The 15,815-nt window shown below is 40.6% G+C and overlaps 1 protein-coding gene across 4 annotated transcripts in view; it reads left to right on the plus strand.

The window, feature by feature from the left end:
• LOC136430065 (basic helix-loop-helix ARNT-like protein 1) overlaps nt 1–15,815 on the plus strand; it is a 48,398-nt gene that overhangs the window by 27,772 nt on the left and 4,811 nt on the right. For 3 of the 4 annotated variants that reach the window (XM_066420349.1, XM_066420348.1, XM_066420345.1), the window contains 13 exons: nt 1,977–2,051; nt 2,826–2,995; nt 5,398–5,477; nt 6,911–7,003; nt 7,525–7,642; nt 8,491–8,643; nt 11,104–11,347; nt 12,169–12,275; nt 13,238–13,391; nt 13,593–13,672; nt 14,154–14,262; nt 15,354–15,459; nt 15,616–15,721. In XM_066420349.1, the coding sequence (XP_066276446.1) occupies nt 1,981–2,051; nt 2,826–2,995; nt 5,398–5,477; nt 6,911–7,003; nt 7,525–7,642; nt 8,491–8,643; nt 11,104–11,347; nt 12,169–12,275; nt 13,238–13,391; nt 13,593–13,672; nt 14,154–14,262; nt 15,354–15,459; nt 15,616–15,721 (1,591 nt within the window). In that variant the 5' untranslated portion in view covers nt 1,977–1,980. The remainder of the gene's footprint in view (nt 1–1,976; nt 2,052–2,825; nt 2,996–5,397; nt 5,478–6,910; nt 7,004–7,524; nt 7,643–8,490; nt 8,644–11,103; nt 11,348–12,168; nt 12,276–13,237; nt 13,392–13,592; nt 13,673–14,153; nt 14,263–15,353; nt 15,460–15,615; nt 15,722–15,815) is intronic. The other variant, XM_066420347.1, reaches the window with a different exon arrangement.

Below are 15,815 nucleotides of genomic sequence, written 5' to 3' on the forward strand. Positions count from 1 at the left end.
CAAATATTTTGAAGCAATGTAGTACTACATTGTACAGTCTCATCACCAATGCAGCTGTAAAGTCCTCACCAGCTACATTTAAGTCCTCACCAGCTAAAGTTAAGTCCTCACCAGCTACATTTACATCCTCACCAGCTCAAATAATGGATACTACTAACAGTACGTGTAACAGCTACATTTACGTCCTCACCAGCTATATTTAAGTCCTCACCAGCTAAAGTTAAGTCCTCACCAGCTACATTTACATCCTCACCAGCTCAAATAATGGATACTACTAACAGTACGTGTAACAACTACATTTACGTCCTCACTAGCTACATTTAAGTTAGCCCTCACCAGCTATATTTAAGTCCTCACCATCTACACTTAAGTCCTCACCAGCTACTTTTAAAGGAGTCCTAAACTCCAGAAGGCGGTGTTATTTTCCACTAGATTATGTATCAATCGATACATAATCAACCGACTTTTTACAAAATTCTGCTTGTGGTAAATTTTACAAGGTGTGTTTTTTAAAACAATATGATACTCACTAAACCCCTGCAGACCCTACCAGTGTATTCCCTATGCGTAAACATACATTTTTAAACGTGGATATTTTCGGTGTAAATGAGGGTGGTTAAGCACGATATGAAGGCCAATTGTTAATAAGATATAAAAGAACACATAGCCAGAAGGTTTTTCTTAACCACCCTGACATTCTTTTTGTAATCTAATTTTTGTCAGGCATTGTCAGGCACATTGTAAAAAACACATAGGCTGAGGGTCACCTGGGGAATTTGGTAGAATACTGAACGTTTTGGATGCGCACGGGACTAGTGGGTACTTTATCGTATACTGGTAAAAATATTCATTTCTACTTCCTAAAATTAACATCTTTTGGAAAATAACTTCCCCCTCTGGACTTTAGGACTCCTTTAAGTCCTCACCAGCTATAGCTACATGTAAATTTAGGTCAGTCCTCACTAGCTACATGTAAGTCCTCACCAGCTACGTTTAAGTCCTCATCACCAGCTCCATTTGAGTCAGTCCTCACCAGCTGCATTTGAGTCGTCACCAGCTACATTAAGTCCACACCAGCTACACTTACTCCCTTACCACACTTACTCCCTCACCAGCTACACTTACTCCCTCACCAGCTACACTTACTCCCTCACCAGCTACACTTACTCCCTCACCAGCTACACTTACTCCCTCACCAGGTAGCTACACTTACTCCCTGACCAGCTACACTTACTCCCTCACCAGCTACACTTACTCCCTCACCAGCTACACTTACTCTCTCACCAGGCAGCTACACTTACTCCCTCACCAGGTAGCTACACTTACTCCCTGACCAGCTACACTTACTCCCTCACCAGCTACACTTACTCCCTCACCAGCTACACTTACTCTCTCACCAGGCAGCTACACTTACTCTTTCACCAGCTACACTTACTCCCTCACCAGCTACACTTACTCTCTCACAAGCTACACTTACTCCTTCACAAGCTACACTTACTCCCTCACCAGCTACACTTACTCCCTCACCAGCTACACTTACTCTCTCACAAGCTACACTTACTCCCTCACCAGGTAGCTACACTTACTCCCTGACCAGCTAGCTACACTTACTCCCTGACCAGCTACACTTACTCCCTGACCAGCTACACTTACTCCCTGACCAGCTACACTTACTCCCTCACCAGGCAGCTACACTTACTCTTTCACCAGCTACACTTACTCCCTCACCAGCTGTAATTACTCCCTCACCAGCTATAATTACTCCCTCACCAGCTACACTTACTCCCTCACCAGGCAGCTACACTTACTCCCTCACCAGCTATGATTATGTCCGCACCAGCTACACTTACTCTTTAAGTCCTCCCCAGCTACAATTGAGTCCTCGCTAGCTACAGTTAGACTTAGACATCTAAAGGTGTAGTCAGAACAGTGTTGCCCAGGAAGCTAACATCCTCTGCATGGTATGTGTGTTCCAGCGGTATGGAGGCAGACAGCCAGATGGACATGGACCGGATGGACCAGTCCGATACCGACAGCCGCAAGAATGTCAGGTGAGCCAACACTGCATCCTTAACCACGCAGAAACATTCTTAATAAATTAATGAAGAGCTTTATTGTACACGATAATAGTTATATACCCACTGGGTTAAGGACAAGTCACAACAAAAGAATTAGACTAAGTATACACTGTCAGATACATACTATTAGACACATTCTGTCAAATCACTACAAAAATTAAAACTAAATGGTTTCGACTTTTCCTCATTTCTTAATTTGTATGGTGAAAATGTAAGAGCATTATTATATGTTTCATAATCAAAGGTTTGTCTAGACTTATTACCTTTGCCGAGAAGGTTATGTTTTCGTCAGTGTTTGTGTGTGTGTGTGTGTCCCTCTGTAAACATGATAACTCAAGAATGCCTACTAGTACAATGACAATCATGATTGTGTAGATGGATTGCCTTGATACTTGGTATGAGGGTACATGTAGGTCTCCTTGACGCCTCAAAATGATTAGATTTTGGGCCCCCTAGCTACATTGTATCATACTTTAGTGGAACTTCTGATTTTGATATCTTGTTAGAAATATAAAGTTCTTTATGATAAAGAATTTTACATGACTGGTTTGAGTGTTGTACTGTGCGGGACTGTGTTCTTGAGAATGTGTCAATTGAATTGTCCTCCAATATGTCCAGTATGTTTAGTCAACAGAACCATAAGCGAGATTGAGTATACATGTAATAAATGACTGCTTTCATTGAGTGTTGTACTGTACATGTGTTGTTGAGAATGTGTGACATGAACCGTCTACCCACTGTGTCCAGTATGTTCAGTCGACAGAACCATAGCGAGATTGAGAAGCGGCGGCGAGACAAGATGAACAGTTACATCATGGAACTGTCGGCCATGATCCCCATGTGCAATGCCATGTCCCGCAAGCTGGACAAGCTGACCGTCCTGCGAATGGCTGTCCAGCACATGAAGACACTCCGAGGTAAGGCCCTAAGGAAAAAAATGTTGTGTTTCCAGTTTCAGTCCTGAAAAAAATAGGGTTGGTAGGTTGGGATTCTCTTTTGGCCAGAGTGATCCAACATATACATTTGCAAAATGTAAAACTGAAAGCATTAAGGTATCTGCAGTGGAACTTTCAACATCATATAATTGTATTGATACAAATATTTGTTGTACACGCGCAAGTGTATTGATAAACTGGACAAAGAAGTACAATGAATACTACACATTCTTACATGAGAGGTCTCGATGTTGAAACTTATAGTACATGAATAACCTTTTTTCACCAACGCCCTACATCACGAAGGAAAGTTTAGTCAGAAACCACACCTACATAGGAAGTTAACATGTATTGTACTGCCAAACATATTTGATTATTTGAAAAATTCTTACACTGGGAATCTTACAATAACGCTGTCTCCTGACGTGTGTCACAAGCTCCGAGCTCGGGGCGTTTCATCGTTTGCGGCCTCGGAGCAATATCCGGAAGCCAAGATTCGCTGACCAAAAGTAACCAAAATGAAGCTATATGAGTCACACTTCATGGCAACAGTGAGCTGTATCCACCACACTCATCCTATAGTAAACCACAGGGCACAGAAAAGCCTTTAAAAAACCCTTACTCCAATATAAAATTTAACAGGGACTACCACCGTTTAAGAAAGCTGAACAAAACGTGGACTGGGAAGGTTTTCCATGATATAATGAATAGTGTAGCCTGTGTTTACACAAGCTCTCGGCCGGAGGTTACTGACCCCCACCTAGGGGATGGCGGTTAAAGGACCGGCTGGCCAAGGAGCGCGATTCGTCAGGCTAATGAATAGTGCATCAAATGATGCAAATTACTGCCCTAGAGCACTGACAAAAAAATGGTTTGGCTTGGAGCCAGTTACTGTAGGCAGCAATTATATTTTAATCCAGCGAGAAGGTAATTAACATGGCACACAGAAGTGTGCAGATGTAAAATGTAGACATGGACTGATGTATCACCAATTACATACAATCTGTCAATCCAGAACATATTGAGAAGATTTGTTGATTTATTTGCTTTCTTGCTTGCTTGGTTGGAAGGGTCATTCTTTTTTTTTCACATCAACCTATGGCAACACCAGTTTTATTTGAAATGAAATAGAAATAGGCCACAGCCCCCTTTCAAAAATGTTTACTTACCTGTCGGTATTGACAGAGATAATGGTTAGCTAGCAAAATGAAGTAAAGGCCTAAATAATATAATTTTATATTACCAGGTCACATTTTATCAGTGATATATTTTTTGTACATGAAGCAGGGCTGTCTCCAGGACCTGTCCCTCTGTCCCTGGATGGAAGTTTGCTTGTTGAGACTGACAAAAAATTTCACCCCATCCATCCAGAACTTCATTACATGACATTCATGAAACTGTATTTTTGTAAGCTTAGAATGACAGATTTTTAAAACAACACAATTTAACAACATGGGCTCCCACACAATGACTGCCATGGGACAGAAAAAAGTTTAAGGCTGGAGACAATCCTGATATGAGTTTGCGGCAGTGCTATAGTCACATACTGCTGCAGTATTGGACAAAAATGTTTGCGGTGGTTTTGAGTTCGTAATGAAACGGTCGCTGCGAAAACCACGTACATGATACCACCGTGAAGATTTCTGCATTTACAGTATATCACCAGCATGATTCTTAGATGATGTTTGCTTGTCCAGGGGTACCAAAGTATTCATACAAATTTTACGGAATTCATACAAATTTTGCGGAATACATATGAGTTTTACGGAATACATACGATCCATTACGCAGAAACATACGAATTTTACGGAATTCATACGATCCATTACTAAGAAACATACGATCCTTACTATTTGTTGGCTCACATGACATGACCGCCAAATCCAAGATGGCGGACTCGTGATAACCAGTTCTTTGTACGATATCTTGGCTTTGAAGAGCTTAATAATGGCGTATCCCATCCTGCTAAACTATAAAAATCTCAAGCTACACTAAATTAAGACTAATGTAGGCTTAGACCAACTAGGAGGACCAGACAAAGCTAGATTCGGTGCTAGCACGATGGCCAACAAATTAGTAAGGATCGTATGTTTCTTGAGTAATAGATCGTATACATGTACATGTATTCCGTAAAATTTATAATTATGTTTCTTAGTAATGGATCATATGTATTCTGTAAAATTCGTATGTTTCTTGTAATGGATCGTATGTATTCCGTAACAAAAAAAAGGTTCTTAGTAAATGGATCGTATGTACATGTATGCCGTAAAATTTGTATGTTCTCTCTGGATTGTATATATTCCGTAAAACTTGTATGAATTCTTTGGCATCCCTGTTGTCTTCACTGGACACATTTAACATTTAGTTTATCTCTTTTCCAACAGCAACTGCAAATCCTTTCACTGAGGGCAACTTCAAACCATCCTTCCTGTCTGAAGATGAGCTCAAACATCTAATTCTAGAGGTAAGCCACATCTTGTCAGTTAATCTTGGACTGGGGTGATTATGCAAAAGTCCATTTTCCTTTAAGTTAGTGCCTTTTGACTGGTCCATTCTACATGGAGGGACAAAATTCCTGCATGGAGGGACTTTTCATGTCAAATTCAATTTGGACTGGTTTGATCCATTCTTTTAGTATTCCGTTATGTTTGGTGATGCCCGTGGAAGAGTCCATTCTTGCATATAGGAGGTCAAATTTGGGAAGCTCCATTTCGGGCTGGGATGACTTTGCAATAGCTAATTTTTGGGCAGAATTTTTTGGAATATTTCAGTTTTGTTAAGGTGTGGAACAGGCCATTTTTGCATAGGGAGGGATATGGATGAAATATGATGTATTTGCTCGTGCAAATGTTGCCTTTTTAGTGTGTATTATGCATTCCTGTTTACGTTACTTTGCTTTTTTCGTCATTGTATCAGAAGTTGTCATACAATGTAGATTTTGTCATACAGTGTTGATCATGATTTACTTTGTTATTGTTGCCAAAATACATTGTATAATGTGCAACTGTCGAGCAAAAAAGTTAATTCAAAATTATAATGAATATGAGATGTAACTAGAATGTCTGGAGACAAATTTACTTCCAGCCAAATTGGGGAAAAATTGTTATGTTGTGAATTTCTCAGCAGGAGCCACACACCTTGAGTACATGATTGGCGCAGTAATTGGCAATACATCAACCCATACAATTCCGTCTAGTAGAAACTGACAATAACTGCATGTTCTGGTGTACATGCATTGCTGCCCAACGATTGGCTGTTGGCCAAACAAAATCATGACTGGTTGATTGATAATTATGTAGGTTATGGCTGGGGACTACTGTAAATACAGAAATGTTCGCAGGGATTTGATTTTGCGGTAGGGAGAAAATGGAGTGTTTGTGGTGGTTTGGAGTTCGTGCTTGAAACAATAAGTGCTACAGTTACACAATGGAACAGCTTTTCGTGGTGGTTTTAAGTTCGTGGTAAATAGTTCACAGCAAAAACTGCAAACATAAAACCACTGCAAACTCTTCTGCATTTTACAGTATTTGAGTCCCCGTGAGATCAGCTGAAATTGTGTAACATACTGAAGTGTACAATTGTATCATCTCCGGGTCCACGAACTTGATTAGGAAATGAAATTTTGATTCAAGAAAATCGTGCTAAAGGATAAAACAGGTTGTGATTATATGGGAGGTAGGAAATGAGAACAAAATCTCAACAATCAAACAGTCCATATTCTAAACAGTGTGCTACATGTACATGAGTGTTACCTGTTTGGAAGTCCCTTTTGAAAGAAAGAGTCATCGTTGTTTTGTTGCATTGTTTTATTTCACAGTATACATAGAGATTGTTGTAGCTCTTGTCTGTACAGATATGAAGTAATATAGTAAGAGCCATGACATTGTGTTGTGACAGGCAGCGGATGGGTTCCTGTTTGTTGTGAGCTGCGACCGTGGCCGGATCCTGTACGTGTCAGAGTCGGTGGCTCGAGTGCTGAACTACAACCAGGTGAGATGGAGAAAACAGCTATATATATAGCCCTCGGAGTAGACTATAATAGCATCAATTACTATGTGATGAGTTTAGGAATCATAGTGTGAAGCAGTGGAAGATAAAATACTTATCTGTCAGTGAGCTCACTGTTGTAATTATTATAAAATTTTGAAAACATTAGACACTAACGTTGATTAAGGTTAGACATCCAGGTAATACGATACACCAAAAAACGATTATTCAAGCAACTAGATAAAAGTTTGAAGCAGTTATGACAGCATCTGATGTCTTTCATCAGTGACTGGACATTTATATGTAAATGTCATATATTCTATATAATATAGTCTATATTCTAAAATTTCCCTATACTTTGCCCATCTTCCTAATCCACAAAAAGAAACTGTCTTTCTGTTGAAATCATTCAACTCATTTCTCTACAAACACATTGGACATTGCATGTTCCACTACCAGCAGAAAAAGGCTTCTACCTGTAGCATGGACTATCGACCAATCAGACCTCGTGTTTGTTCCCACAGAGAGACCTGATGGGTCAGAGCTGGTTCGACATTCTCCATCCGAAGGACGTGGCCAAGGTCAAAGAGCAGCTCCTGTCCTCAGACATGTCGCCCAGGGAGAGACTCATCGATGCCAAAAGTATGTCCCTGTTTGTGAGTTCTGCAATTGAAGGACAACAGTACAGTATGGGGTCGTGTGTTTGGCTCGTGTGTTCGGCTCAGAACCAAGTAGTCCTGGGTTCGAATCCTGCCATGTCACCGATCTTGTGCCCCTGGGAAAGGCACTTTACACGACCTTCCTCACTTCACTCAGGTGTAAATGAGTACTACCTAGTCTAGGTTAGGGACGTCCCTCGGATGCCACACATGTTAAAGAACCCACCACACCTTTTAAAAAAGAGTAGGAGCATGCCCCGGTACAATGGTCCATCGGTATGCTTCAGCCAGTTGAAGTTGGTAGTCTCAAAACCCAAGAAGAAGAAGACAGTCACTGTAGTCAGGAAGCTCATTAGGAGGTTCACCTCCTATAGGGGTATTGTGGTTGTGTCTTTGTGTTCGCAGCTATAACTCAAGATCCCTTTGATGCATTTGTAATGCTATACTAGTATGTACTTTGGCATGTCATCTGCTAGTATGCGTGAGATAATGCACATTGATTTTAGGCACCGTGGCAGTATCTTAAAGATTTTGGTAACTGATAATAAGAGAGTTGCCCGACCTTTTCACCAATAAAGACACTGTGGAGTCTTCAAGATATTTCAATGAGTGAAATGTCAAAATAGTGTAACTTACATTATACACATTGCTTAATTTGTACTTAAAGTGCTGTTTTTGTCTTGATCATTTCTTATACACTAAGTGTATTTAGAGCTCAGTTTTTGACCTAAGTAATGACCAAGTGTGAGCTATAATAAATAAATTATATTTAGCATATGCTGCAGTATCTATAAAATTAAAGATTTTGTTGTTCTCGTGATTTTCCCGCAGCTGGTCTCCCAGTGAAGGCGGACGTTCCGCCGATGCCGTCATGCCTGTGTTCCGGGGCGCGCCGCTCATTTTTCTGTCGCATGAAGACGGGGAGAGTGGTAAAGGAGGAGAAGTACAGCCCCGAAAGTGTCACGCCCTGCTCCAGAAAAAAGGGTGAGCACTGTTGTATCTGTAGTGGAATATCATTTAACATCTACTAAACATATAATTCCGCCAGGGTACATAATTCCGCCCCCCTGAAAACATACATCCGAACAGATCTCCCACCCAACGTCCCACAGTATGGTGTACTCCTGTATATCTAAACTGTGGGGTGCTGCACTAGAGATCTCTCAAACACATACTATTAGTTTTTCAAAGTGGCGGATTTAGGTCATCCCTCGGATTAATGTTAATGGGGTATATCATCCTTAGTGGCATAGGGTTGTGTTTTTCCACAGCCTTTTACCTTCATGATCAGCAGTCCATAGCTACATGAACTATCATCCTCACTAGATACATATTAAAAAGCGCTTACATTTGGATGCGTAAAGGCTAGGTGTGACAGGCCGTTCAGTGTGATGTAACCAGCTGCTGCCATGCCATGTGCCTGCGAAGTTGGTGTGTTACACCGATAGGCAGTTATACCGGGTATATATAGGTACTGATGCAGAATGAAGATTGAAACTAATATCTGCATGATCTACATTTTGTAGTACTTCAGGCACAGCTGTATGTGGTTTGGAAAGGTCAGTGTGAACAGCAGTCACCATGGTACAGAGTATGCTTGTAGAACCAGTGTTCCTTTGTATTGAAAATTACAACTTAACCCGGTGTACAATGTAATTTTCTTTTAAGCAATAATCAACTTATTGAGGCTTCATTGTAAGCAAGATTGTTAGGATGCTGTTCTTTAAATTGACATTTTAATAATAAGGACGTACTGTAGATCTACATTTTATAACCATAACCATGCCAACTGTACAAAATGAATCAGACGTGTGTTAAACATTATGCCATTGCATACTGAGTCCATGTAAAATTTAGATGATTATTCATTAACCTTTAGCACACTAAAGTAGCTGTTTTGGACCCCATTCTCTATTACAGAGTTAGGCAACAGGGGTCAGAGAAGGTTAACAAAGTGCCTAATTCCCCCTTTTACCCAAACATGCATTTTCCAACCCATTCAAGTACATGCAATTTGAATAATGCTGTGCCGAGGGCAAGCTATTTTTAACTGGGCCCATCATGTTACGTTAAGTCCTTGGGCTTCTTATTGTGGCTAAAAATAATATAATGAGATGTACAAGAGACTATTTATGGTGCTATTTTTGGTATGCTTCAGAGCACTTACTGGATGACACTGTTTTTTTTTTAAAGAATGTCTTTAGTATATTCCTTTACTGTAGACCAGGGCTATCTCCAGGACCTGTCCCTCTGTTCTGGGGCGGAAATTTGCTTGTTGGGACGGAAAGAAATAGCACGCTGTTCATCCAAAATATTTGAACTTCGTGACATACAGTAGAATTGATAAAAATGATGTCATCCACCTAATTTCCCGATGAATAATATGTGCAAGTTGCCATATACAATGTATGTGCATGACGGTGGGGGTCGACTTTGAGTGACGTTCTACCGACTCTGCCTGTTGTTACTGAAGGCCTGATGTGTGCGGTACGGCCAGTTTGTTGTGGTTTTTGCTAGCTTGGACACGTTTATATCACCGTAGAACTCTCTTCAGGCCAAGGTGGGAACAATAGCTGCTATCTAAAAGCTAATCAGAGGCAAGATATTAATGACGAATCTTCTGTCCTGAAAAAATGTTAGCACCTGTCCGAGAGCACCGTCATTCTGCGTGCGGCAGACGGTAGTTTCAAATTATGGTATCAGCACGACTAGAGACAAAATATAACATAATTTTTATATAGCATTAGTACAAGCCAGGGTAATCCATGACATTGACAGAATAACAAAAAAAAAGGCTGGTTTATTGTTCTGCCAGATTGGTTTCAATCAAGTCATATAAAAAAAATCCCGGTTTTACATTAACGTTAACTCAAAATATGAATTTTAACGTAATGGTAAATTATTATAATTATTTAAGCTAACGCTGACAGCGACCATGGGAGGCCAGAAAACAGATGCCTAACTTGAAGGCTTAAAGGCAGCAAGCTTGGTTGTCCATATACTATTCTATGGTGACCATGGACCTTCCCTTACTTATTGTCATATTTAGGTTTTCAGATGCCTTTTCATCCTCAGATCTGGCCACAAAAAGTGAAAAGGATCGCTATCAATAAAAAAGATTACGGCTCTTGGTGGCAGATGTGCAGATGTTGGCACATTGATGCATCAAATCCGTGGGTGCTTTTTGGCACACTTTTGACAGATTAGCGAGAGGCTTTGTAGGCGTCACCCCATGGTTATGGTAGGTATATAGTATAAGTTAGAGTCTTGAAAGTAAAGTGCCTTTCCCAAGGACACAACTTCGGGACATGGTACACTGTAGGCATTGAATGGTTCTGACTCAATGCTCTAACCATTACGCCATACTGACACTATCAAATGACAATACGAAAAGACCGAATTTGTTGTTTCCTACCTTGAATACACTGTTTTTTTCTTCTGCAGAGCGTAAACATTACTTGGTGATCCACTGTACGGGGTACCTGAAGAGCTGGCAGCCCTCCAAGATGGGGATCGAGGAGGATAACGAGGCGGATAACGAGGGATGTAACCTGAGCTGTCTCGTGGCCGTCGGGCGCACGCAGGCCGTGGCAAACCCGGGCATCGACAGCGCCAACATCAACGTGAAGCCGCTGGAGTTTGTGTCAAGACTCACCATCGATCACAAGTTCACCTTTGTGGACCAGAGGTCAGGGCAGTTAGTAGGAAGATGGTGGGAGGGAGAGAGAGAGGGGGGAGAAAGAGAGAAAGAGAAAGAAAGTCATTTTAGTAATTAGGCTAGGAAACATTTAAACAAAGCATATGGAAGGAGAAAATGAATTGGAATAAAGTGAATTTAACAGGACTGGTGAACAAATGGGTGGAATACAGGTAGCTTTGAAATGGTTTACACTTAATACACAAGAGAAGAATTACTGATAATCTGACACAATCATATATCATTTTTATTTGTACCCTAGGGAGCCCTCTAGAAAAATACTTAAGATATGCCATGTGTAATTGACAGCATAAGATAGCAATTCTAATATGACAGTATAATAGACATATTATGACTAAATCTATGCTATGTTGTAACAGTTGCAGAGCCACGACAATCATGGGATTGTTGTGGCTTCAACTGTTACAATATAGCATAGATTTGTGTTTTTCTTGGAGGCTCTCTTTTATAGGAGACCCTTTTTCTGTATACATGTTGTACTACTACTAATCACAGCTAAGTCATAAGTAGTTGTCATACCACAATCATCTTGACGAATTATTATTTGATATTTTTGTGTATTCACTATTTATCTATTCTTTGTATTATTGTTATAATTTCGATTCACCTTGTTTGACCAAACCTTTAGTTATTTATTGTTATGTTGACCCCTTGACATCCCCTCATCTCAACCTCTATGAAAAGTGGCCCTGAAGGCCGATTAGGGCATATTTCGAGAGTAAATAAAGGCACAAACAAACAAACAATCATGATGTATCTAATATGAGGAAATCTCTGCTGTATTGTTGTAGAGCCACGACCATCCTGGGCTACCTGCCCCAGGAGCTGCTGGGCACCTCCAGCTATGAGTATTACTACTACGAGGACCTGCCACACCTAGCAGAGAGCCACAAAGCAGGTGGGGATTTGCCTGGATGTTATATGTTCTGATGATATACAGACTGGGTTATACTGTAGATTGTTACCTCTAGCTCTGTCAGTAGAAAATAACGTCTACCAACATTACTGCTTCTCCTAATGGGTCAGTGAAGTCAATACTTGTCTCGAGCATTGATATTTCTGACCTAGGGTGAAGAAATGCTGCTACAGTAACAATTGAGCCTCCTTTCTTCGTAAATCGATGGCAACATCAGGCTCTTACGAATTGATTAAAAAAAAAAAAAATTAAACTCCACCAGGGTACATAATTCTGCCACCCTGAAAAGATACGTCCAAACAGATATACAACAAATGTCCCACAGTATAATGCACTCCTGTATATTTAAACTGGGCATACTTGTGGATGCTGCACTAGAGAGATCTCAAACCCACTGTTCAAAGTGGCAGATCTATGTAACCTGGCGTTTTAATGTTAATGGAGGTTACAATTGTATGAGACTCAATTGTAAGGTGTGTTTGTTGATAACATCCTCTCTGGTAAATTCTTTAATTTGTAATTAAGAAAGATGTGTTATACAGAGTAAACTGTCCAGTAGTATTGAAATACAAACGTTCACAAAATTCAGGCCAAAGGTGGATCAGAAGAGCCACCTAGGTGGCAGGATCTGTACTGCAGGTGCAGCTTTTCTATCAATTCAAAGTCAAAAGATCAATACCTGATGTTTGATTATATACAAATAGCATAACTTGTGAACTAAAAAGGAATTCTTTACAGAAATTTGTGTCCACTATGGACATTTCATCTGATTCAGTTCTGTTGACATATGCCTTTGTTGTATTTCACAAGTTGAATGTTGACTATTGTTGGGTTTAAATTCTCAACATCAACATAAGGATGATATGCGGCTGTTCTCTATGTGAATTAATGATGCTTCATCTAGACAGTCACAATGTTTATGACGAATGCTACTTTTTCTACAGTTCTGACGACGAAAGACAAGATCCTGACGTGCGTGTATCGTTTCCGCGTGAAGGACGGACGCTTCATCGGCCTGCGGACGAAATGCTTCAGCTTCCGCAACCCCTGGACCAAGGAGGTGGAATACATCGTCAACACCAACACTGTGGTAGCTCCGTACGTCTGCCTTTTTGTTTAAGTTAACCTTTAGCACACTTTCTGTGTTGTCAGCAAAGGGACCAAACCACAGAAACAGCCTTTTCTTATTTTCAGATTTAAAGTTACCGGTAACTGCTGCAAATCAAAGACACACAATGTATTAATGACATGTCCTGTCACTATCGTTTCATCAACGGTTACCCATCATCTTTATTACAGAAATGGAGGGAACACTCCAGTGTCCGCTACCCCTGCCACACTGGCCAACCTGGACTCTCTCTACCACTACCCTATGGAAGGTACAGTCACACATCATACAAGCAATACACTTAGACTGTCTCAAACTTCTCCTAGTAACTGTCAGCACAGCTTTGGTGATTTACACAAACTTGTGGAGGTTTTCACATATGTAGTATGCACAATGATGAGGAAGCAATGTCATGCCCAATGTGCACAGAATATTATTAGTAAATTTACAGTTTATTTTCATTCTGGTCCAAGGTTATAGTACAGTTACAGACTGTAATCTTTAGAAAAGTAGAGGGCAAGTAAGTGTGCAAACATAATGTTTTTCTATCTTATGGTATTGTCCCTTTTTGAGGCATCCCTAATTATTATTCTAAATACACTTGAGCATTTCACAGTCAATGATCATATAGATTCAACTTTAACATTTCACCCGAAGATGACAACAGGAGATAAAAAGACAGGTATAATTACCTGCTGGTATTTGTGACCCCAGGCTGATAATTGTCTATCGGTATGTGTTGTGTCGTTCAGCTGGTAAACAGAAGGTTCCATCCGTGCCGGGGGTGCCAGGGGGGACCAGACCCGGCGCCGGCAAGATTGGCCGACAGATTGCTGAGGAGATCATAGAAATGCACAGAAGGTGAGGGATTGCAGAAATGTCTCACAGCCATCTAATGCAGGATTCTAGCCAGCACCTGTCATCCCATCATTTGACAGAATTTTGTTGCATATGATGGAAAATTTTAGACCATTCCGTCAACCTTGACAGACAAAATTTCATGAGTAAACATGTAAAAATGTCCAAATTTGAGTAATAGGTAATTGAAGTTTGCACAAGGCGACAGAAAAACAAACTTAAGACTCTTTATCGAAGGGAATCGGGATGATGGGAAAAAAATTAAGCTCGCTAGAACCCTGATCTAACATTACAAGGACTTGAAACCTGGCTTGTGATGTTGTACCCCTTTAGAGTACAGGGTTTAGGAAATGTTAATGCAAGTACAAGGTGAAACAGTAAATGTTTAACTAAAAAAAAGTATGTTTATCATAGTAACTTAGTAACTCGTTTAACCATGTTTTTCTTTGTAATTTAGTAACTTGTTCTTCTCACTCACATAAGGAAATCTTTCAGGAGAAATTTTGAATTGTAATTATATGTTTATCAAATTGTGCACATGATTGACACAATGAAAGTTAGTCTCTTCAGACTGTCTTGTTACTGTTCAGGATTTGGCACAGGCGCGCTCAACAAATATATACCATTGTCTAGACTCTAGAGGACCTCTTAAATATAGTTTCATTTATCAGTGACATGCTGACATTTAATGTTGAAATTAAAGTCCTTCTTATACCAGATGGTGCATAGGGCAGCACTCATAGTGTTGAAACTCCAATTCAATAGCCCTTGGGCCACACAGCATTAGTCACTACAGCAGGGGGCTGGTAGTGGGGTGTGTGTCCAACTGTCATATGCTGAGTGCTAAGCAGAGAAAGAAGTATGTACCATTTCTAAAGTCTTTGGCCGGGGCTCAAACTCACAACCTACCCAATGCAATGCAAACACTTACTTGGCCATTTCACCAATTTGTTTTTTTTACATGAAGCAAAAACTATTATCAGTGTGATACATGCATGTACATCTGTGTAATATGCCAGGTGCAACACAGTAGCACAATGATGATGATGTGTGTATATGATAACTACAATGTATTTTCCTCCATCTCTCTGCAGCCGAGCTTCCCCCTCCAGCCACAGAGGCACCCCCAGTCCCATGGGCCTGGACCCTGGACAGAACGGTGGCTCTCCGCACACTCCCATGATGACCTCCCCTGGCAAGGTAAAGAAACAAATAAAGCAAACAAACAAGCACACTTGTGTGAACAGAAAACCTGTAGCACTGACTACCTTAGTTTGTAAGATAAGCTTTTCCTTTTGTCCTTTTAATATCTCCTTGTAAGACCCTCTATAACAAGAGTGTTCTGTTAATCTGTAGGTGATACAGGGCAGTCCAGGCACCCCTAACCTAGTGGCATCTTCCGGTATGAGTCAGCCGTCCACCAGCCAGGCATCAGAAGGACAGCCAGCCAGTCTTTCCCCAGGTGGGTTTTACATTCTACATGCACGTGTATCGTCCTTACCCCACGCACCTGTATCTGTCGAAAAGAGCTAAGGGAATTTCCACAGTGACTGTAC

The sequence above is a fragment of the Branchiostoma lanceolatum genome, chromosome 3, assembly GCF_035083965.1.
Source record: "Branchiostoma lanceolatum isolate klBraLanc5 chromosome 3, klBraLanc5.hap2, whole genome shotgun sequence".
Classification (NCBI taxonomy): domain Eukaryota; kingdom Metazoa; phylum Chordata; class Leptocardii; order Amphioxiformes; family Branchiostomatidae; genus Branchiostoma; species Branchiostoma lanceolatum.